Here is a 24,781-nt window from a genome sequence, read left to right on the forward strand (position 1 = left end):
CTTCCTAAGTGATGAAATATTTAAAAGCCCCTATTTGGAATATGTTTAAGGGTTCCAGATGAACCCAAAAACATTGAAAACGTTGATGCCCATGTTATGTTATTTGAGAATGCTTGGTAGCCTAATATTTTGATAACACAATGCATCAAAGCACAAAAAATGTCCACGTTCCTTCTAACACGCTAGCAAAAAGATCACTCTGGGCATCCCAATACACTGATATCTAGTGTTTTGACTTTGTAGCTCTACGTGCAACCTTTTTTCTTTGTATGTCGATGATGTTGCGGCGATCAATGTTGTGACAAGGGTGATGAACATCCTACCGAGTCCTGCATTACCAAAAGGGTGTTCTACCAAGAAAGACAAACAGCCAATCAAATGGCAAGCACAAGCATAATTTCGTGCCGTAGTTTCGGAGTGGATCAAAGATATGCAACCTCCGATGGGTGCCCTTTTGGAGTATTAAAATCTACAAGATTAAAAAACTCTAGGTATTACATCCATTGCCGTCCGTGAAAAATATCCTGATTTTGAGGAGTTGTTTGCTCTTCTAACTTCTGAAGAGCAGAGAAATGGTGGTGCATCTTCTTCAGGAGGAACTTCAAAAGAAACTATCTTCTACTCAAATGCTGGCAGAGGTAGAGATAGAGGTAGAGGAGGCTGATCTAGAGGCCGTGGTAGAAATCAGAATATGCAACAAACTCAAGAAAACCAATCCTTTGGAGGATTACTGCATTTTTTGGCCAAGAAGCATTCCATTGATATTTCAGCCAAAAAGTCATAACTTCCATATTTTCATCGATATTAGCATCATCTACTGGAGGCAGTGTCGATATTAACATTGATAATTCAGTCAAAAAAGGCTTTGGCAAAACACACAGCGTCGGAAAAAGTGTTGATATTCATCCTTGCTAAACCTTCCAAAATTCAAATCAAATTGAAATGTTTTCACATTTCAACATATATTAGATCAATGTTGTTCTCCATTTCTTAATCAATTGAAGCGTCACTAGAATCTTCATTGTGAGATTGATGCTCATCCTCTCAATCATCCCTTGCCAAGTCTCACACATCTTCAGCATGTAGATCGAGGTCTCTCAAAATGTATCTAAGAAACCCTCTAAAGAGCTCAAACCATCTTCACTTTCCAAAACTCTGGTAGAAGGGGTACTGGAAGTGCTAGCTTCTAACCCATCTATTTCTTGCTCTTTCATTTCATTCTCTACTTCCACATCTTGAAATACATGTCAGTTTCTAGGTGCAACTTGAATCACAAACCACCACTGGTTGACCACTCGATCGGGTTGAAAGACCACCTTAAATAAAAATCCATGATATGTTCATCGAATCTTTTGATGAAGCTGAACAACAAATGATGTCCATGTAAGAAATGCTTCCTTGCTCACAGTGTGTGGGTAGCATAAATGTGTCACTAAAGTCATCCCAGTAGAGCAGCATTGGAGGTTGAAGGTGGCTAAGCAGGTCATAGAGAGCCACTTCCAGATGCAGGCCGTTTGTGAAGATATAGTTAGTGGCCAGGGTTTCTGGCATGTGAATCTCTAGAGCTATGGGCATCAACGTCACTGTAGGCTTGCTCGTGGGTGAGCTTTAGCCATTGGTAGCCAGTCGTCTCACATGAGTCACTTGCTGTGGTGCTGGCAGCTTATGTGAGGCAATGGAACATGGACGCTGAGCCGCCGCGCCTGTTGTCTCTGTGCCAACATGGACTTAGGTAGAACAAAATGTGTGTGTAGAGTAGCGGCGAAGCTCCACTTGTACTTGCATAAGGCTAGAAATAATCCCTCTTAGAAATCCAACTTGCATGTTCTACATGCAAGTTCTACATACGACTTCTACATACAGCTCCTACATGCAACTCTTACATGCGAGTTGTACATGCGAGTTTCACATGAAAGTTCTACATACAACTTCTACATACAACTCCTACATGCCACTCCTACATGCGAGTTGTGCATGCGAGTTCTACATGCAAGTTCTACATACGACTTGTACATGCGAGTTCTACATGCAAGTTCTACATACGACTTGTACATGCGAGTTGTACATGCAGGTTCTACATACAACTCCTACATGCGAATTGTACATGCGAGTTCTACATGCAAGTTCTACATACAACTTCTACATACAACTCCTACATGCAACTCCTACATGCGAGTTGTACATGCGAGTTCTACATGCAAGTTCTACATACGACTTCTACATGCAACTCTTACATGCAACTTCTATATGCAAGTTCTAAATGTAGAGAGAGAATGTGTTACAATTCCTACATGTAGAGAGAGAAGCTCTCCAACTTGTATAAATACCCCATAATAGAATGAAGCCCACACTCTTTGGGACATTGTGTTGAGTTCTACTTTGGTATTCCAAACAATTGTCTCAAGTGTCCATGCTTCCTTGCACTCCACATCCAAAAGCATGTCCTAACCTTGCAACTCCTCCTCCCCTCTCCTCCAACCTTGCAACCCATCCTCTCCCTCTCCTCCTTCCTCCTCCTCCTTCGTCCTCCTCCTCCTCCCTTCTCCTCCTTCTCCTCCCTCCTCCTCCTCCTCCTCCTCCCTCCTCTCTCCTTTCTCCTCTTTCCCCCATGCTCTTACATCTTCTTCCTCTCCCACTCCTATACTCCCCCTAAACCCTTAGTTCCTCAACCCTTAAACGAGTTCTCCACCATGTACTCTACCCTGAACCTTGGATCCTCCTTCTAACCCTGGACTCCTTCTAAACCTTGAAACCTCCTTCTAACCCTGAAACCTCTCCTAAACTCTAGAACCTCTCTCTAAACCTTGGAACCTCCTTCTAAACCTTGGAACTCCTTCTAACCGTGGAACCTCCTTCTAAACCTTGGAACTCGTTCTAACCCTAGAACCTCCTTATAACCCTTAAACTCCTCCTAAACCTTGCAACCCCCAATGAAGGCGAAAGCCTTCATTACCTCAATCATGATGATACATGTTCCTTTTACACATGCATCCACTTTGTTTGCTTACCACACTTAAGCCTACGTCTCTCACTGGAACATGACTCAAGGTCCTAAGCTACACATATACTACAACCGACAACCCCGATATATCTGTAGGTAATAAAAAGCCTCGGAACCTTGCATACTGAGAATACCCTGCTCTTCCTACGAAAGCCGTAGGAAAGAGCCAATATTTGGCACTGTTGCGGGGAGACTAGTGTCTCAAGTAATGAGTAAACATACGCAGGTATGTGTAAAAAAAACAAGCTACTTTGAACTTTCACGAACATAACACTCAAGGGCAAGGAGAGTAAAATTTTTTTCCATTTCTAGCCAAACATATCTACCCCAAGCATATTACCTTAAGAAATTTTCTTTATTTCTTAAATAGAAGCCACTTGCTAAACAATCAGGCTAGGTAGTGGACACGAATGCGTAGAGCTTGCAATTTTGACCATTTCACTTTTTTGCAGAAGAGCAAACCGAGCTATCCATAAAAAGTTATGGCTCGGGAAGAGTTTAGGGTTTAACCCTAAACCTAAACTCATTTCCTATAAAAACCCACTCCAGCACCTCATTCTTCATCTTTCACATTTTGCCTCCATCCTCTTCTTCATTCCGAGCCCTACGCAAGACACTCCTCCCTCTCCATCGACCACCACCTTACTCCCATCCTCATGAGGTAAGTGACTTTGAGCCCATCTCGCAGCGATAACCTAGCCATCCACCCACCGTCCATTGTTCCTCAACAATCCCGTTACATCGAGAAAGACTTGGAGAGCGTTCAGGTGACCACCTCTTCCTCCCTTTGGATTTTCGTCCATCAAGTTTTTTTTTCTTCTCTCTTTTTTCCCCCTCCCATTTCCACCACCCCCTCCCCCCTCCATCTCCACCACCCCCTCCCCCCTCCATCTCCACCACCCCTTCCCCCTTTCCCCCCTCCATCTCCACCACCCCTTTCCCCCCTCCATCTCCACCGCCCCCTCCCCCTTCCCCCTTTCCCCTTTTCCCCCTCCATCTCCACCACCCCCCCCTCCCCCTCCCCTCCATCTCCACCACCCCTCCCCCTTTCCTCCCCTCCATCTCCACCACCCCTCCCCTTCCCCCCTCCCCTTGCCCTCCATCTCCCACCACCCCCCCCCTCCCTCCCCCCCTCCATCTCCACCACCCCCTCCCCCCTCCATCTCCACCACCCCTTCCCCCTTTCCCCCCTCCATCTCCACCACCACCTCCCCCCCTCCCCCCTCCCCCCTCCATCTGCACCACCATCCCCTCCCCCTTTTCCCCCTCCATCTCCACCACCCCTTCCCCCTTTTCCCCCTCCATCTCCACCACCCCCTCCCCCTCCCCCCCTCCCCCCTCCACCTCCACCACCCCCCTCCACCACCACCCCCTCCCCCTTTCCCTCTCTCTCTTTCTTTCTCTCTCTTTCTCTTTCTTTCTCTCTCTCTTTCCCTCCCCCTCTCTCTTTCTTCTCTGTCTCTCTCTTTCTCTATCTCTATCTCTCTATCTCTCTCTTTTTCTCTCTTTCTCTTTCTTTCTCTCTCTCTTTCCCTCCCCCTCTCTCTTTCTTTCTTTCTCTCTCTTTCCCTCCCCCTCTCTCTTTCTTCTCTCTCTCTCTCTCTCTCTCTCTCTCTCTCTCTCTCTCTCTCTCTCTCTCTCTCTCCCCTCTCTCGCTGTCTTCCCCCCCCCCTCTCTCTCTCTCAATCCCACCCCCCTCCCCCTCTCTGCTCTCCTCCTCCCCGCACCACAAACCCCCCCCCACAAACTTGCCCACCCTGCCCCAGCCCGCCCCTCCCGCCCGCACCCGCCAATTGCCCCCTGTGCCTCACCCCGCTCGTCGCCCCGCCCACCTGCCCCCCCTCTGCTTTCCCCTCCACCCCCCTCTCCAACCCTCCCCTTTCCCCCCGCCCCGCCCCGCTGCCCTCTGTTCCCCGCCCTCATCCCCTCTCCCCCCTGCCCTACATCCCTCCGCCCCCTGCCCCCCTCCCTTCCACCCTCCCTTGCACCCCCCCTGCTTGGGAACCCCCCCCCCCCTTGTTTTTTTAAAAAACTAACCTAACCACTAAACTAACCCTAGGTTAGATTAACCTCGATTAGGTTAGTCACACCTAGGTTAGGTTAGATTAACCTAGATTAGTTAACCTAGGTTAGGTTAGGTTAGTTAGGTTAGTTTAACCTCGGCTAGTTAATAACAATTAGGTTAGTCTAACTAACCTTCAGTTAGTAACTAACTATAGTTAGTTAATTTAGTTAGGTTAACCTCCTAGTTACTATAACTGGGAGGATCTAGGATAGTTAACCTAACTAGATTAACTCGGTTCCAACCCCTCAGTTGGACTTAAAGTCCATTCACACCACCCTTAGGACCCCCTTCGTAAAAAGCAAATTTTACCCCTACTTTAACCCCTTGTATCTCATCCATTTGGGACCCAAACTGGACCCCGTTTGAACCCAGATTTCACGCATGGAAAAACCACGCTATGGGGTATTTTTCCAGCCCATTGCACACCATTTCAGCATCCCTAGCACTCGCTCATTTGCACCCCCGTGTGGGCCTCGTTTCGCAAAAATTCATTCGTATCTTCATGCCGTGACCTCCGATTAACGATCCATAAAACTTCATCCACCCCTGCACTTGTGTCAGAGACACTTTTGGCAAATCTCGCCCAATCTACATGCATCTACATTCCGGTCAACGCCTCCGACTCCAATGCTCACCACATCCACATATAACTCCGCTGCAACCACCACCCCCGCAAATCCTCTACCCCGAATCCCCCCCTGACATTCAATCACTCCCTTTAACTCCTCCACGCCCCAACATGGCTGGACGCCATCGCAACAATGATGGGGATATCGACCTCGATGCAGAAGCTGACAATTTCTTTAATCGAAGAAATAATAACAATCAAGGCAGATGCCCCTTGGGAAAATTGAAACTCCCCAAATATAAAAGTAAGGGAGATCCAGCCCGCTTCCTCTAGCATTTTGATGCTGCATGCCGAGCAGGTGGAGATCAATCCCATGAAACCAAGGTGGCTTGGTTTCCCATGGGCTCAACTAATGAAGCGTCCAAATGGTACCTAGACCTTCTAGTGGAAGAGCGCGCCACATGGGACCTACTTCAAACAGAATTCAAATGACGCTTTCAAACAAAGAGGCTACAAGATGATCCCGCTCTCCAACTAAGCAAGATCGAACAAGGCCGGTGAGAAGATGTGCACACGTACCTGGGTAAGATGAAAAGATTAATCGCCAAATGTGACCCATGCCCAAATGCAAAGTACCTCACGGCATGGTTCATTGCAAGACTAAGAAAGAAAATCCGAAAGGATATGAAAAAGATAAGGAGCTATGAAACGTTCAGTGTTGCTCATGCGGCAGCCATTGACATCCAGGATGGCATGACCGACTCAGACACTAGCAGTGATGACGGCAGATCTAGTACACTCAATAAGCACTCGAAAAAGGGCAAATCAAAGGCCTCTACCGAAACATCAAATGAAGATCGCCTAGAGGCCATGACCTTGAAGCTGAAAGAAGACATGATGCAGGCCATGGAACAAAAACTTCACTTGTCTCAGCTGCCAACTCAGACATATCCACGGTAAGAAAATGTCTGGTGCCCACACTGCATGGCCAATCATACAACAAATGAGTGCCTAGTCCTAAGAGCCAAGATCACTGCACAAGCAAATCCACCACCAAGGTTGTGGTGCCATATTTGCGTCAGCAGCGGTCATGATGAAAACAGTTGCATCTTCAACATGCACAACAACCCGCCTCAACCTCAACAATACCAAGCGGCACCCATGCCAGTGTACAGGCAACTGGCACTTGCATAAGCGCCCCCAGCTCCGAAGCTAAATCCAATTCCCATTCGAACACAAGTCCCACAACTACTCAGGAATTCGAATCCACAACCATATCTGGACAAGAGTACCAAATCCAGCTCCTCAGGCAGTTCCACTACATCAATTACAAGTCAAGGAAGTAGAGTCGCCATTTGAGTATGAAGCAGAGTACCTAGTGTACTATGTAGAAGGTGCAGAGGGTCTAATACCAATTTATGCAAATCAAGTACATCCCAACACATATCACAAACCAATCAAGTGCTACAATTGTGGAGAAAATCACCGGATCATCGAGTGCCCTCATCATGGTAGCCCAACTACTTTCCAACCCTTCTGTAGAGATTGTGGCATAGGACATGCCTGTATGGATTGTCCCATGAAAAATAAAGGCCCAGAACAACCAAAGGTTAAGCCTGACGTCCCAATCGGCATCATTGGGTGGACCATCAAAGTCTGGGTCCAGCCAGTGTAATATCACAACCTGTAAATGTAATTACATGCCAATAGAAAGAGGCCAACAAGGACCCTAGCATTCCAATCCAACCAAAGCGACTTCTAAAAAAGAAAGAACAAATGCCTCCACCTCGTCCAAGAAATGAGCAACCAAGCTCATCCACATCAACTCCCGAGCCTCAAATAAAAACAGCTCCATACCCAAATGGAGAGGTGGAGAAGGCTCATTTTTAGGCACTTCAACAATGGGTACAAAACAAAAAAGCTCAATTTGAGGGTGAGAAACAAGCTCAAGACCCAATCCATGACTTGGCCCCACAAAGTATTGATACTGTACTCAAGCCTCTGTTCCAACAACAGACTCCACAACATAATGTACTGCCACGTCAACTTGAAGGCCACACTCTCTAGCATCCTGAGTTACCTTGTGTCAATTCCCATCAGAATCCTCCTATAAAATTGTCCCAATCTCTGGGAGAGTTTCAAAGGATGGATTGAACTCGCAAATCCCCCTCCACCTATGAACGACATCGAAGATATCCCTGTGCGGATGGGTGAAAGAGATGACATACGCAACATTACTGTGCCTTTGATCCACAAGGCATATAATGAAGTCCAAGCCATAGTGGATGGTGGAGCAAGTGTAAATGTCCTATCAAAGGAGCTCTACAAAGAATGGGGTCTCCCACCAATGCAAAAGGCTAATTTTAACATACGCCTTGCCGATGATTCCCAAGCTAAACCCTTGGGAATAGTAAATGGTGTGTCCACAAAAATCACAGGAGTCCACTTTTCCCTTCAATTCACAATCTTGGATCTCCCCAAAAAATCCTATCAAATCTTACCAGGACGCCCTTGGTTGCGGGAAGCATCAGTCCTCCTTGACTGGGGAATTGACTGACTGACAATCTAGAATCACGACACCGCAATCAGGGTGAATGTGGGGATAGGATCTATAAAACCAATTGTGCCTAGGGCATTGGATGACACATCTTCAATGACAATCTCAAGCAAATCAGCTCCCTTGCAACATCATGCCATAGCAGGTGACTCACAAAGCAATGTCAATAACTGGATACAAACGTTGGCAATCATTGACAACTACCATTCATTAGACCCCATCTTCTCACAGATAGATGCTAAGGCGTTACACGTAGATCCTCCACTCCCACATGAAGAACCAATCGATCTAGAGATGCCATTCTTTATGGCTAACCTCGAGTGGGATAATGAACCTGAAGAAGGTACCCATACCAATGATGACTCAGATTTTCCTTGGGGCCTTAAAATAGAGGCTGAGAATGCTGAAATTGAAGATCAAATCTTTGATAATGCTTAGCCATTCTGCATACCCTAATGGCAGTTGAGCTCTTAAAAGTTGAACCTCCAAAGTTGAATAATAGCAAAAGATCCCGCAAGAAAGCTGAAGGAGGAAATCATAGAAAAGCCAAGGCCGAGCGCTTCAATGAATTCGAATGAGTCCAAACAAGGATCATCAAATTTTACCTTGCCAAGTCAGCTCCCTCGAAATCAGAACCACTGCCTCTTGAATGGTCCCCTGAGGGACTGGAAGGAGTATGCGCAGCAAATGAACCCTTACTTGGAAACACCTTACCAGTGGAAAAGTTACCCCATAGTTCCCAACGTAAGAAGTTTCGAAAATATAAGCCACATGTGCAGATGAAGCTCGATTCAGAAAAAAGAAAGTCAAAACGAGCCTAACAAATTGGTAAATGAAACGATGCGACCAATACACATGGCACATGTCAGGCTAGTTCAACACCATCAGAGGCCGATCTTCGAGAAGTGCCGAAATACTTCAAGAATTACACAAGTGGCAGTGCGCCAATAGCAATGCCAAGACCACTAAGAGAATCTGAAGTTCAAGAAACCGAAAGCATTGGAGAAACTCCAATCTATCGGGGACCGGCAAAAACATGCACAATAAACCTCACCCTTGAAGGGGAGGAAGAAAAACTAGTTTTCATTGGAAAACAGCTTCAACAAGAAGATGAAACCAAACTCAAAGCAGTCCTAATGGAATACCGCAACTGCCTAGCATGGTCATACAAAGAGATGAATGGAATTTCACCAGAAGTGGCAGTACACATGATACCTATAAGGGAAGGTGCTCACCCTAAGGTATGTGGACCTTATCGCACAAATCCTAAATATGGCACCATGGTTTATGACGAGCTGGAAAAACTTCTAGATGCCGGATTCATCTACGAGATAGAGCACACTGATTGGGTTTCACCCATTGTCATTGTGCCTAAACGCAACAAGAAGCTCAAAATATTCATAAACTTAAAAAATGTGAATGCTGCCACAATTAGGGATCACTATCCCCTACCCTTAACAGAAATAGTGTTGGAAAAGGTGGCAGGTTCAGAAATATATAGCTTCTTGGATGGCAGTGGCTATAACCAAGTGCAAATTGCTCCTAAAGACCAATCAAAAACAGCATTTGCTATAGAATGGGGTATTTTTGCATATAGAGTCATGCCATTCAGCCTTTGTAATGCCTCGGCCACATTCCAGTGAGTCATGTTCACAGCTTTCAAGTCATTTTTGAATAAGTTTTGCAGGTGTATTTGGATGATTTGTGCATCCATTCAAACAAACAAGACCACTTCAAATATCCTGAAGTAGTACTAATCAAATGCAGGGAGTATGGCATCTCCCTAAATCCAACAAAATGCTAGTTCATGGTCACCCACAGAGTTTTTTTGGGACACATCGTCTCTCAACATGGGATTGCAACTGACATGGACAAAATCAAGATCATCATGGAATTGCCTCCTCCTACAAATTCCAAAGGTGTACAGGGCTTTATGGGACATGCCGGCTATTATCGAAGGTTTATATTATGGTATGCCATGATAGCTAGACCACTTTACAAATTATTAGTGGAATTCTTATGGACCGAAGAGTGCGACCAAGATTTTGAGCTTTTAAAGTTGCGCCTAATCACAGCACCCATCCTTATATCTCCCAATTGGGATATTGATTTTCATGTTCATACTGATGGATCCAAGTATGCAATTGGGAGTGTGCTTTGTCAACCTGGTGAACATAAGAAATACTACCCATTCTACTTCACCAGTCGACAACTCAATGATGCAGAGATCAACTATACCACCACAAAAAGAGAAGCCCTAGCAATGATGTAAAGTGTAAAGAAATTTTAGCACTTTCTACTGGCAAATGATTTTGTCTTCTACACCGACGATCAAGCATTGCTTTATCTTGTGAACTGTCCATGTACAATAGGAAGAATAACCAGATGGCTCCTCTTGCTTCAAGAATTCAATTTCAAAATAGTGGTCCGCAAAGGTGCCCAACACTACATTGCCGATCACATGTCTCATGTCAAGTCGGGAGAAGAAGCCACTGGAGTAGAAGACGACTTACCAAATGCCACACTATTTCAAATAGATGCTGTTCCAGAGTGGTATGGAGATATCATTGGGTACTTGATGGCAAGAAGACCACCACCTGAAATGAAAGCAACAAATGCCAGAAAATTGATTTTAAAGGCTATACCCTATCAAGATGGGCAAGGACCAAATATTAAGAAGATGTGTAATGCCTCATGAGATCATGCCAGTTTTGAGTGAAGTCCATGAAGGCATTACAAGATGACACTTCTAAGGGGAAGCCACAGCAAGAAAAGTTCTCCTCATAGGCTATTGGTGGCCAACACTGTGGGCAGATACCTATGAATATGTAAAACACTGTGATGTATGCCAATGGACTACTAAACCACAACACAAAGACTTCAATCCCCTAACAACAGTTGTTGCGCAAAAACCATTTGAAAAATGGGGGATTGACTATGTGGGTCCCATACATCCAGCAGCAAAAGGAACACAGGCATGCTACATCATTGTGGCCACTGATTACTTTACAAAATGGGCTGAAGCTAAAGCAGTCAGAAAGGCAGATGCGAGTAGCACAGCAAGATTCTTATACGAAAATGTGATCACCCGATTCAGATGCCCCATTGAAATTGTGCCGGATAGAGACACACATTTTGTCAATGAGGTAATCGAAGAACTCTTGTCTCGCTTCATGGTAATCCATAGAAAAAGCACACCCTACTACCCTCAAGGGAATGGCCAAGACGAATCCACCAACAAAATAATATGCATTATCCTCACCAAGGTAGTAGAACCACAGCATTCTAATTGGGCAGAGAAACTGAATGCAACCTTATGGGCATGCAGAGCCACATTCAAGGTCAGTATAGGGAACACACCTTTTTAATTGGTGTACGGCCTTGAAGTTGTGGTCCCACTCGAATTTGTAATACCAAGTCTATGCATAGTAGTACAGGAATGCATGGGAGACCATGAATCCTTGAAAGAAAGGCTCTATCAGTTGGAAAAGCATATAGAGACAATATTAGTCACCTACCATGCCATGATAACAAAAAAACGTAGAAGAAAGGTATCAAAGTATAGTCTCTCCTCACCAAAGGCACACTGATCCATAGAGACGGCATATTGCTTCGCACAATCCTTGACCATCGCCTCAAGGAAGCAACACAATTCCTATCCACAATACTGGGGGTTAAGTGCAACAAGAATCGATCCCTTCCACTCCACACATTTGTTTTGCTAAGTAGGAAGCTAAAACAAGACTGGGTCCAGCACTTAGTCATCTTCTTTACAAAGAAACCAGATGGTTCTTTAGGCCAAAAATGTAAAATTCCACACTTATTGGCTATAATCATAAAAAAAGAGCTACAAGAAAGAGAAATGACTCTGCCCCAGTCACCAAAACCAATTGAGAAGTTGGATGTACCCTTCTCACTAGTATGGGAGCCTTCACCAACTTCTCCTACGACCCCCCAAATCATGATCTCTAGGAGGAGTCTGGGAGATATAACTCCTATAACCTCCTGATCAGGCGAGATCATGGGACAGTATCAGGGATGTTTTTATCGAAGGTATACATATGTATATATTAATATAAAATCCTGGCAAAAGTTTATCAAGCTATTTTTGTTAGTTTCATATATAATGATATAATATATTATAAATTTTTATATTTTGTTTTAAACTTTGAAGAAAATGTTGTAAATCTTGGCGAAACTTTAAAGTTTTTCTCATAAATGTTTCAAACCTTTATTTTTATTAGGTCACAAAAACTTTCAAAACGAATAGAAAACTTTTGCCTCTTAATGAAACTAACAGGAAAAAATCATCCATGGACAGTATCAAATGCCTTACAAAAGTCTATGAAACAAGTGTAGACTTGCTGATGCCTCTACTTCGCCTCCTCAATAATGGCCCTTAGGGTGAAAATGTGGTCCAGGGTAGAGTGTTGCCTCCGAAAGCTTGCCTGCCCATGACCCTTTGTGTGGTTACTGATCTGCCTCTCTATTACAAACCTATATATCTCCCTCAAAGGCCTTACAAAAGTCTAAGAAACAAGTGTAGACTTGCTGATGCCTCTACTTCGCCTCCTCAATAATGGCCCTTAGGGTGAAAATGTGGTCCAAGGTAGAGTGTCAGTGCCTCTGAAAGCTTACCTGCCCAAGTGCATGCCTCGTGCATGCTACCCATGACCCTCTGTGTGGCTACTGATCTCCCTCTCTAGTATCGACCCAAATATCTTAGCCACAGTGTGGCCAATCATAAGAGTGCGGTAGTTCCCAATGTCCATGGGATCCCCTGCCTTGTATCTATACTATGGTGGTGGTGCTCCAGGTAGGTGTGAAGCCATGGCATACAGCATGTTTGAACAACTGTGCTAGGATTAGGGTCAAGATCTCCTGCCCATGTGCAAAATGCTTAGCGTGTACTCCCTCATGATGTTGTGATCTCCGGTTATGAAGCCGGAGAAGGGCAGCTCGTACATTTTGCACAGTGAACAAATGACATGTAGTGGGTCTAGGCATGGAGGACTGTTAGCTCTTTCCTACTATTTTCATAGGAAGAGCAGGGTATTCTCAGTATTATGCAGGGTTCGGAGGCTTTTTGTCACCTACAGATGTATTGGGGTTGTCATTTGTAGTATACGTGTAGCTTAGGACCTCGAGTCATATTTCGGTGAGAGACATAGGCTTAACTGTGGTTAGCAAACATAGTGCATGCATGTGTAAAAGGAACGTGTATCATCATGGTTGAGGTAATGAAAACTCTCGTCTTCAATTGGGTTTGCAGGGTTTAGAAGGAGTTTAAGGGTTAGGAGGAGGTTGCAGGGTTTAGAAGGAGGTTTTAGGGTTTAGAAGAGGTTTCAAGGTTAGAAGGAGATTCCAAGGTTTAGAAGAGGTTCCAGGGTTAGAAGGAGTTCCAAGGTTTAGAAGAGGTTCCAGGGTTAGAAGGAGTTTCAAGGTTTAGAAGGAGGTTCCAGAGTTTAGAGTAGAGTACATGGTGGAGAACTTGTCTCCCTCGTAGATGATGGAGGTTAAGGGTTGAGGAACAAAGGGTTTAGGGGGAGCATAGGAGTGGGAGAGGAAGAAGGTATAAGAGCATGGGGGAAAGAAGAGAGAGGAGGGAGGAGGAGGAGAGAGAGGAGGAGGAGGAGGGAAGAGGAGGAGGAGCAAAAGGGAGGAGGAGCAAAAGGGAGGAGGAGAGCAAAAGGGAGGAGGAGAGAGGAGGAGGAGGAGGGAAGAGGAGGAGGAGGATAGAGGAGGAGGAGGAGGGAGGAGGAGAAGGGAGGAGGAGGGAGGAGGACGAGGAGGAGGGAGGAGGAGCAGGGAGGCGGAGAGAGGAGGAGGAGGAGGGAAGAGGAGGAGCAAAAGGGAGGAGGAGAGAGGAGGAGGAGGAGGGAAGAGGAGGAGGAGGATAGAGAAGGAGGAGGAGGGAGGAGGAGAAGGGAGGAGGAGGGAGGAGGAGGAGGAGGGAGGAGGAGAGGGAGAGGATGGATTGGAAGGGAGGAGGAGAGAGGAGGAGGAGGAGGGAAGAGGAGGAGGAGCAAAAGGGAGGAGGAGAGAGGAGGAGGAGGAGGAAAGAGGAGGAGGAGGATAGAGGAGGAGGAGGAGGAGAAGAGGAGGAGGAGGATAGAGGAGGAGGAGGAGGGAGGAGGAGAAGGGAGGAGGAGGGAGGAGGACGAGGAGGAGGGAGGAGGAGGAGGAGGGAGGAGGAGAGGGAGAGGATGGATTGCAAGGTTGGAGGAGAGGGGAGGAGGGGTTGCAAGGTTAGGACATGCTTTTGGACATGTAGTGCAAGGAAGCATGGACACTCGAGACAATTGCTTGGAATACCAAAGTAGAACTCAACACAATGCCCCAAAGAGTGTGGGCTTCATTCCATTATGGGGTATTTATACAAGTTGGAGAGCTTCTCTCTCTACATGTAGGAAGTGTAACACATTCTCTCTCTACATGTAGAACTTACATGTAGAACTTGCATGTAGAAGTCGTATGTAGAACTTGCATGTAGAAGTCGTATGTAGAACTTGCATGTACAACTCACATGTAGGAGTTGTATGTAGAAGTCGTATGTAGAACTTGCATGTACAACTTGCATGTAGAACTCGCATGTACAACTTGCATGTAGGAGTTGTATGTAGAAGTCATATGTAGAACTTGCATGTACAACTCGCATGTACAACTCGCATGTAGGAGTTGTATGTAGAAGTCGTATGTAGAACTTGCATGTACAACTCGCATGCAGAACTTGCATGTAGAAGTTGTATGTATAACTTGCATGTAGAACATGCAAGTTGGATTTCTAAGAGGGATTATTTCTAGCCTTATGCAAGTACAAGCGGAGCTTTGGCGCTACTCTACACACACATTATGTTCTACCTAAGTCCATGTTGACACAGAGTCAACATACTCCCGGATCCATTTGATTACCCGTCCTCGGGTTACGGCTGATTGCGAGCATGTACCTTGGTTGCCATGCTTTTAGTCCAGTGGCTGTGGAACTTGTGTCGGGCTAGTTGATCCTGCTTTAAAGCCTTAGCACCATACAATTTTTGCACAATTTCCAGGTAGCCTATATCCACCATTTGCTCGAATAGAGATATGTGGCATGCTTCTAAGAAGATCACTCTTTGATAGAGTCGGCTTGTAATTTGAGCATCAACCCTTCCATTGGCATGGGAATCAAGGTAACATGGGACCTCCAGAATGAATTCCAATGTTTTACAGAATATAGCACTTAGGCGAAGGAAGCGATCAATGTTGCCACGCATTATTTGCTCATGCTGCTAAAGTGCTTGGACCATTGTTCCTTGGATATTCCATTCTACACCAGAGTATGGTTCGATCATTGGCCAATTAATGGTTCGATCTTCAGCCAAAGTGTGTATGTTGGCTTCCCATTTTTTATGCCGTGGAACTGCATAGAACTTGGGATGGGTTCTGAAACATGGAGGTGCCCATAAGTACTCCTTTAAGAAGATTACATCAAAGAGCTTGGGATAGCGCCAATCAGGTTGTGGATCCAACTTGCTAATCCAACCTTCACTAATTTGACGCTAACGAAGGTTGGTAGGAAAGTTGTCCAGGGTCCATCCACCTCGAGTTTTCATATTAGGATATTTGCTCCAAAATTCCTTAATGGGGTTACTGGGAAGTGGTATCTCATCAAAATCATACCCATCATTGGCACTTGGCATGGGCATACGAATTGGATTATCCGGATCTTGATATTCAAAATCAAATACTGTGTCATTTTCTGCTAATGGAAGCACAAGAAGTGTCGGAGGTGATGACGGGGTAGGGAGAGAATCTGGGGACATGGGGGAGAAATATGGCAAAGTGATAGTTGCGGAAGGGGGAGCAGAGGGGAGGGGGGGAAGAACTGGGCAAATGGTTTGAGCAACTTGGTAATCCTCAAGGGTAGGATTAGCAAGGGAGGGGAAAAAGCTAGGTGTGAGGGGCTCGTAAGTTTGTGACTATTGGGTTAGTTGAAAATGGTGAGAGGCATGAGCAAAGAGACGATGGAGGGAACAGATGTTAGGATGGAGCTCGAGGAAGGTTAAGAGGGTGGTAGTAGCAAGGGTAAGTGAGGTTATGATGTTGGCAGAAAGAGTGGTTAGATATGGGAACTTGGATGTGAGATAGGCCCTATCATCTTCCGACACTTCTTGTTGTTGTTGTGATGGGATGATCATCTGCATGGGTGGGATGTCGGTTATGTCGTGCCTTGTAAATAATAGGGATGGCCTTTGTAGCAATCGCAACAAACCTGCAATAACCCTGAGGGGAGGACTACCCATGAGGCAGACATATGTAATGAAAGCATCTGTCCTAAGTGTTATAAAATTGGCATGTGTAGACAGGCAGAAGATATTTTTCTCATCTTCGGACAAGTCTTGGCAAATTATGCGCAGGGTTTTGGTCCCAATGGAATGTTCCCATTTGATTGTTGGATGAGCAGATATGATCCTGATTTGGAGTTTCTTCCATTGGATAAGCACGCGTGCGTTGAGGTGATCTTCCACTTGTAGAGCAGCCACAAGCTTTTTTCTTTGTATTGATGGTAGATGGTTGTATAGGCCTCCTTAAGCTTTGTCATTTGCAAGGTGACCTTTGCCTGTTGAGGAATGTCTTCAATGGTATTGGACCATTGGTCCAAGACTCGTGCTTGTGAAGTGCTGGCCTCTTGAGCAGTAGCAAGTTGGTCCTTTAAGATTCTGCATTCCCGTGTAAGCTCGTTAATCCTGAAGGCACACACTGCCAAAGATTGTTTCATTTCATCAAGCTTGTCTTTGCAATCCTGGAGCTCTTCTTCTTTGTGAATTAGAGTGAGTCAAGCTTGTGCCACTACCTCCGTCTATTGAGCATGTGCAGATGTTAAGGAGTTATAGTAGGTCTGTAGGATTGCCATTGCTTGTACTGCTTCTGTCAGCTGTGTTTGACTTTGGTGGAGGTTGGAGGTCACATCCCTCACTGCCTTTTCTTGAGCTTGGAGAGCTTGGTTCATGCGCACTTCTTCTACCTCCTTCTCATCTATCAACACCGAAAGTGCCTTGACCTCTATGGCAATTGCTTGGAATTGGTCTTTGATTTCTATTGCAGTCTGTCTTTCCAATTCCCTTACATAAGCTAGTGAATAGTTCTGACATTTGGATCATTTGGCTAGCTTGATGTTGGAGAATTATAGACGGTGAGGAGGTCTGGCGATACTGTTGATACAAGTGGTGCCCATGTAGCCAGCTCGATGATTTTTTAGTACTTGGGGGAGGTTGTTCCAATGGTATTTCAGTCCCTTGTGTATAATAGTCATACTATTGATCTGGCACTAGCTCCCCTTGTGGCTCATCGACTGGCATGGCAGCGATGGGCGGTTCTAGTACTGATGTAGCCTCAGGCTCTGGTGCCAATCTTTCCTCAGGTCCTGGTGCCGATCTTGCCTCGGGCTCTGGTTGCTGCTGTTGTTGGAGATATATTGGTTGTAGTTGTGCACTGAGTTGTAGCATCTCTTGGGGCAATTCCACAATCTCGACCTCCAGAATAGGTATTTCTTCTAAGGCAGCTGCACCTATCAATGTGATAGTAGGAGAAGTTGGTGACGGCTCCCATTATGGTGAGAAGGGTATGTCCAACTCCTCAATTGGTTTTGGTGACTGGGGCAGAGTCATTTCTCTTTCTTATAGTTCTTTTTTGATGATTATAGCCAATAAGTGTGGAATTTTACATTTTTGGCCTAAAGAACCCTCCAGTTTCTTTGTAAAGAAGATGACTAAGTGCTGGACCCAGTCTTGTTTTAGCTTTTTACTCAACAAAACAAATGTGCGGAGTGGAAGGGATCGATTCTTGCCGCACTTAACCCCCAGGATTGTGGATAGGAATTGTGCTGCTTCCTTGAGGCGATGGTCGAGGATTGTGCGAAGCAATATGCCATCTCTATGGATCAGTGTGCCCTTGGTGAGGAGAGACTATACTTTGATAAACTTTGCATCGGCAGGTCGTTTAGGGTATTTGGCACCTTGTGTTGGCAGTGAGAAAGCCCTTTGAATGACTATACTGTCGAGGATAATGTTTAGTTTGCTTTGATGTACAATGATTGTACCGTACTTGCCAACCTTAGCATTACTGGAGTGGTAAGAATGAAGAAAATCCTTGATGTATGTGATCATTATAGGACTGTCCTCCAAGGATTTTAGGCTCTCATGCAGACTACCTAGACCCCTTTGCTCTAAGTAAGATGTTGGTTCCTAGGAAAGCGCATAAGTCGATGGAGGTGGCCAAACAAGTTCCATTGATTGGGCCCCTTCAATGGCTGTGTAGGTCGTTGGTGACTGGGGTGGCATTTGTTCTTCTTGGTCATTCACTGAATCCTCTTCGGAGCTATCGCTCTGGACCACGAATGGCAGTGGTCGCCGTGGTTGAGAGGATGATGGCTACGAACTCTAGAGGGGGTCTCGTGGTTGAGGGGGTGGGCTCTTTTTGCGCATCCTCTTTAGTGGCGGCATCTTTCTGAACCTGCATCCATGTGCATCACAGCCTTTTACATATTCATAGGCATCTGCCCACAGTGTTGGCCACCAATAGCATGCGAGGAGAACTTTTCTTGTTGTGGCTTCCCCTCGGAAGTGTCCTCCTGCAATGCCTTCATGGACTTCACTCAGGATTGGCATGATCTCATGAGGCATTACACATCTTCTTAATATCTGGTCCTTGCCCATCTTATATAATTGTCCTGTAATGAGTTGATAAGGTGCAGCCTTTAGAATAAATTTTCTGGCATCTATTGCTTTCATTTCAGGGGGTGGTCTTCCTGCCATCAAGTACCCAATGATATCTCCACACCACTCTGGAATAGCATCTATTTGAAATAGTGTGGCATTTGGTAAGTCATCTTCAACTCCCGTGGCTTCTTCTCACGACTTGACTCAAGACATGTGATCGGCAATGTAGTGTTGGGCACCTTTGCGGACCACTATCTTGAAGTTGTAGTATAGTAGTAAGTATTCCCGCCTATCACGCGGGTGACCCGGGTCGTTCCCTAGCAACGGCACCAAATGTTAGCTCTTTCCTACTGTTTGCGTAGGAAGAGCAGGGTATTCTCAGTATGCAGGGTTCCGAGGCTTTTTGTCACCTATAGATATATTGGGGTTGTCGTTTGTAGTATACATGTAGCTTAGGACCTCGAGTCATATTTCGGTGAGAGACGTAGGCTTAAGTGTGGTTAGCAAACATAGTGCATGCATGTGTAAAAGGAATGTGTATCATCATGGTTGAGGTAATGAAGACTCTGGTCTTCATTGGGGTTTGTAGGGTTTAGAAGGAGTTTAAGGGTTAGGAGGAGGTTGCAGGGTTTAGAAGGAGGTTCCAGGGTTTAGAAGAGGTTTTAGGGTTAGAAGGAGATTCCAAGGTTTAGAAGAGGTTCTAGACTTAGGAGTTCCAAGGTTTAGAAGAGGTTCCGGGGTTAGAAGGAGTTCCAAGGTTTGGAAGGAGGTTCCAGAGTTTAGAGTAGAGTACATGGTAGAGAACTCGTCTCCCTCATAGATCATGGTGGTTAAGGGTTGAGGAACAAAGGGTTTAGGGGGAGCATAGGAGTGGGAGAGGAAGAAGGTCTAAGAACATGGGGGAAAGAAGAGAGAGGAGGGAGGAGGAGGAGAGGGAGGAGGAGGAGGAGGGAGGAGGACAAAGGAGGAGGAGGAGGGAGGAGGAGGAGGATATAGGAGGAGGAGGGAGGAGGAGAGAGGAGGAGGAGGGAGGAGGAGGAGGAGGGAGGAGGAGAGGGAGAGGATGGGTTGCAAGGTTGGAGGAGAGGGGAGGAGGGGTTGCAAGGTTAGGACATTCTTTTGGACGTGGAGTGCAAGGAAGCATGGACACTTGAGACAATTGCTTGGAATACCAAAGTAGAACTCAACACAATGCCCCAAAGAGTGTGGGCTTCATTCCATTATGGGGTATTTATACAAGTTGGAGAGCTTCTCTCTCTGCATGTAGGAAGTGTAACACATTCTCTCTCTACATGTAGAACTTGCATGTACAAGTTGTATGTAGAACTTGTATGTAGAAGTCGTATGTCGAACTTGCATGTACAACTTGCATGTAGAACTCGCATGTACAACTCGCATGTAGGAGTTGTATGTAGAAGTCATATGTAGAACTTGCATGTGCAACTTGCATGTAGGTTATGTATGTAGAAGTCATATGTGGAACTTGCATGTACAACTTGCATGTAGAACTCACATGTACAACTCGCATGTAGGAGTTGTATTAGAAGTCGTATGTAGAACTTGCATGCGCAACTCGCATGTAGAACTTGCATGTAGAAGTTGTATGTAGAACTTGCATGTAGAACATGCAAGTTGGGTTTCTAAGAGGGATTATTTCTAGCCTTATATGCAAGTACAAGCGGAGCTTTGGCGCTACTCTACACACACATTCTATTCTACCTAAGTCCATGTTGGCATAGAGTCAACAAGGACATATTAGGTGGTTCTTGACCTAGGACATCATATAGGGAGCATGCTTATGTGTGCCATATTGTGGGTGGGCGACTTCCCCTATGACAAGAGACCTCATTCCATAGTAGGGTCTCCTCTGCAAAAGGAGCTGATCACCTCATCCATTCTATGCACAAGGAAAGCCCGCTTCTTATGTGTCACTTGGCGTGAAGTCAAGTGTCCCAGTGCTCGCTCACGTGTAAGGTGGGATCTCATCTCTCTGTACTCATCATCGAACAGGGGGTTTTGGGGCATCTTCCCATCTAGAACACGTGCAAATCGTGTCATGGGAAGAGATCTGGTGGCAACATCCTGTATCACTGAGATAGGGGTGTCTGATGCATGACATTGTGCGAGGTCCATCCCCTCTCCAAGTAGTACTGGAAATTCAAAAGCCAGGTGGCTCACATACACTAGGTCAAGAGCACGGTCAAAATGGATATGAACGCAAGTGCATGGCTGGGGCCCTCCTCATGGCTGGTGTGGCGATCGATATGTAGAAGGTAAGATATGAGTGGTCGGGTCTAAGTGGAAGAAAGGGTATAGTAAATCATGTATCCATGGGGCAAAGGCTAGTAGACCGAGCATGTACTCCAATGTACTACTCCCCCCTCCATGTGGGAAATCAGTGAGCCCTCCAGATGATGGCCATCTACGGAGACTGTTGTATATGATCAAGTCATGTATAGACCCCAACTCAAGTAGATGCCTCCCATATGCTGTCACTAGTGCATTTGCATCTGCCAATTGCCTCACGATCCCCAGATCTGCTACATCCATCTCCGGTACAATGAGGGAGTCCTCATCAAAATCTAGGCCCACTTTTTTGTTCCCAGTACGTGCATTGAAGTCACCAAGGAGGAGAGTGTCCCCTTGTCTGGAGAACTCTGTGATGCCATCATGGATAGTCTCATATGGGTTGCGCCCAACCGTCAGTGGTGACCTCTTGCGCATAGGATGATGTGTATGGGGGAAAGTAGCATATTGCAATGAAGATCGATTGTGTGTTTGGTAACTAAATACGAATCCACATGTGCTGTGCATGTTCCTCCCTGCGTATCATAGAGACGAGTGGCCTCATATGTGATTTGAAGAGAACAGCCACACCTCCAGATCCTCGTACCCCACTATCCCTCCTTAGGTCCCTCCTATGTGCAGACTCCCATGTGTATCCTGTCACTGTGGGTAGCCCTCTCTCTGGGCTCTCATGTGTCTCGATGTAGAATACCATATCTTTGTTATTATATGTCTCCAAGAACCCTCCTGGGTCAGACCAAAGGGTGCCATTACAATTCCACACTGCCATCCTCAATTTGTTCTGCATACTCATCCCATTATTCCGACATTGTCATGTGCTATCCCCTTCTCCTACATCTCGTACTTCTCTTTCTGCCCTCTTACGAATGATCACCTTACCATCTCTATAAACTGCCCATTTCCCCTCTTGTCTTGCAGCCATGACCCGCACCATTCCTTCCCTTCTTTGCTCCTGCTGTAGGAGTGTGAGATCTTCATCTAGATAGATCTTGGTCCCCTTCAGTGTTGCCCATGTACTCATGCGGGTGGATCTATTTGTGGCTATTTGTAACTTTACAACCAAGGGCCTCATCAGTGCATTTGCTTTACCCACTCTCCAAGCTGATTCACAAGTAAGGTTGATTCCCATCTTGTCAAAGAGGGTTTTGGCATTTGACATGGGGCTATCACCTACAGGTAGGCCTTTGACCATCACATTCAAAGTCTTGCTGCCCTGTCGTTTTTCTCCTTCAAATGTTTCAGAGATGAGCTCCCTTTTCTTTGGTGTTGTGTCTTTCTTTAGCACAGCTTTCCATGCAAGCATATTTGCCTTCCCCTTCATGATTTGATGTATGAACTCAACATGTTTCCCTTGTACCGTTGTTTGCAAAGCTGCCATTTCCTTTTTCAGTTGTTCATTCTCTGATTTCAGCACATCAATGATCTCGCATCCTTCCTCTGGCACCCACTTTGCATCTTTGAGTTGTTGCATTTGTTCTTTAATGGTGTTCAGCTCCTCATTTAACGGTGGTTGAAACTCCCCTTCCTCCCAATGTGAACTTGCCTTCAGTTTGTCATTCTCATAGTTAAGGGTAGCAATCTGAGAGGCCAAATGACTGGTTTTTTCATCTAGAACACAATTCATGTCCTGCAACATTTTACCTTTTTCACATGTCCATTTGGTTTGCATCTCCTCTTGCCATTTCTTCATTTCATCTTGCATTTGGGCTCAGAGGTTTGAGAGCTCATCTCCTATAGTCTCTCTTAGCTTCTTGCGTAGGCATTCAATTTCAATGTCTTGTATCTTGCATACTTCCTTGAGTGTTGATATGCAAGCCTTGATACTTAGGTCTTTTAGAGAGAGATTATGCATATAAATAAATAAATAAATGTAATATTACATTAATATTATATATAAGAGAGAGAGAGAGAGAGAGAGAGAGAGAGAGAGAGAGAGAGAGAGAGAGAGAGAGAGAGTTAGTGTTATATACATAAGGATTATTAGTTATATATTTATATTTTATATATCTATATATATTAGAGAGAGACAGAGAGAGCGATAGATGTACTGAAATCGGACAGTTGGGTCAGGAAGGGGGACACGACTACTCATGTGGCATAGTTACACACACACACACACCTTTTTTTAAAGTGAAAAATAGTTACACACACACACACACACATATCATATAAATAAATAAATAAACACACACACACACACACACACACACACAAATATTTTTATTTTTATTTAGTTTAAATACATATATCTCTTATATTTATATATCTCCTATATATACATTTAGAAAAGAGGAAATGCATAAAAGAATATAAATAAATAAATAAATAAATATAATATGCATCCTTATATGTGTGTGTGTATAAATATATATGTATATATATACATACATATATATATATATATAAGAAAGAGGAGAGAGAATGTGTGTGTGTGTGAGAGAGAGAGAGAGAGAGAGCTTATATATATATATATGTATGTATGTATAATATACATATACACACACACACACACACACACACACACACACATATATATATATATGTATAATATACATATATACATACATATATACATACATATATATATATATATACATATATATATATATATATATGTATATTATACATACATATATATATATATATATATATATATAAGCTCTCTATATATATAGAGAGAGAGAGAGAGAGTTTATAAGATATTTATTTATATTTTAATATTTAGTGTTTTTTTTTGGTGGGTGTGTGTGTGCCGCATATGTTTTTCACAAATTTTCTGAAAATTTTCTCAAAGTTTGAGATTTAAAAATCAAACCTTTAATTTTAATAAAGGTAACCTATGATGGCAACTTTGAGACGTGGGTCTCTAGTCACGTTGCTGGTGTTCTCAAAACAAGACAAAACTCACAATCTATGGCCTAGTGGAAAGGAAATCCTCTTTGGGAGACAAACAAATGATCACGGTCTCCAGTCATCGCTTTGGAGATCCATCCCAGCATGATGAGCTCTGCATCTCCATCACCGAGGTCCCGATCCTAGCGTTTGCTTGCTTGCTTGTGTTGCTTTCCCCGAGTCTTGCTAATTCATCGCCCCTCACATTTGCAGGTGATCGACGAGGAATATGGTCTACACGTTTGGCCCTGCAGCATTGCTCTCGCAGAGTACGTATGGCAACAGAAAGATCGCTTTTCGGGATCCAATGTCGTAGAGGTGAAGCTTCATTCACTTTAAGCTGATATATCTGGTTGGCTTGAATCGCGCATTGGCACATTAGAGTCGAAACTTTCGATTTCTCTTTAGTTTTTTCCCACTCTCGGTAATCTCCAGTTTTCCCACTCTCGGTAATCTCCAGCTCTTGAAAAAAATGGCCAAATCAATAACGTAGGTAAGAGAAATGAACAAATAATCTCTCAGGCTTTGTCAACTCTCCATTATATACGTAAGAAAACAGCAAATTTCGTTGTTTCCGTCTTCGTTCATCATTGTACGCTGTGATAATTAATTGAGGAGAGGGAGAGGTGAAAGTTAGCATCAGCTAAGCACGAGGACGCTAGAGAGGAGGGCAATCAATTTGGAAGAGAGGGCC

General features: G+C 44.7%; 1 protein-coding gene across 2 annotated transcripts in view; it reads left to right on the forward strand.

Annotated features, from left to right (window-relative positions):
• Window positions 1-24,135: 24,135 nt before the first annotated feature.
• The window catches only part of LOC147886631 (Putative methyltransferase family protein), a 30,145-nt gene continuing 29,499 nt past the window's right edge, over window positions 24,136-24,781 (forward strand). For both annotated transcript variants that reach the window (XM_087395707.1, XM_087395708.1), the window contains exons 1-2: window positions 24,136-24,221; window positions 24,301-24,405. In XM_087395707.1, the coding sequence (XP_087251833.1) occupies window positions 24,150-24,221; window positions 24,301-24,405 (177 nt within the window). In that variant the 5' untranslated portion in view covers window positions 24,136-24,149. The remainder of the gene's footprint in view (window positions 24,222-24,300; window positions 24,406-24,781) is intronic.

Source organism: Dipteris shenzhenensis, chromosome 24 (genome assembly GCF_047967505.1).
Source record: "Dipteris shenzhenensis isolate YYH24624 ecotype China chromosome 24, Dip_SZ_1.0, whole genome shotgun sequence".
Lineage (NCBI taxonomy): Eukaryota > Viridiplantae > Streptophyta > Polypodiopsida > Gleicheniales > Dipteridaceae > Dipteris > Dipteris shenzhenensis.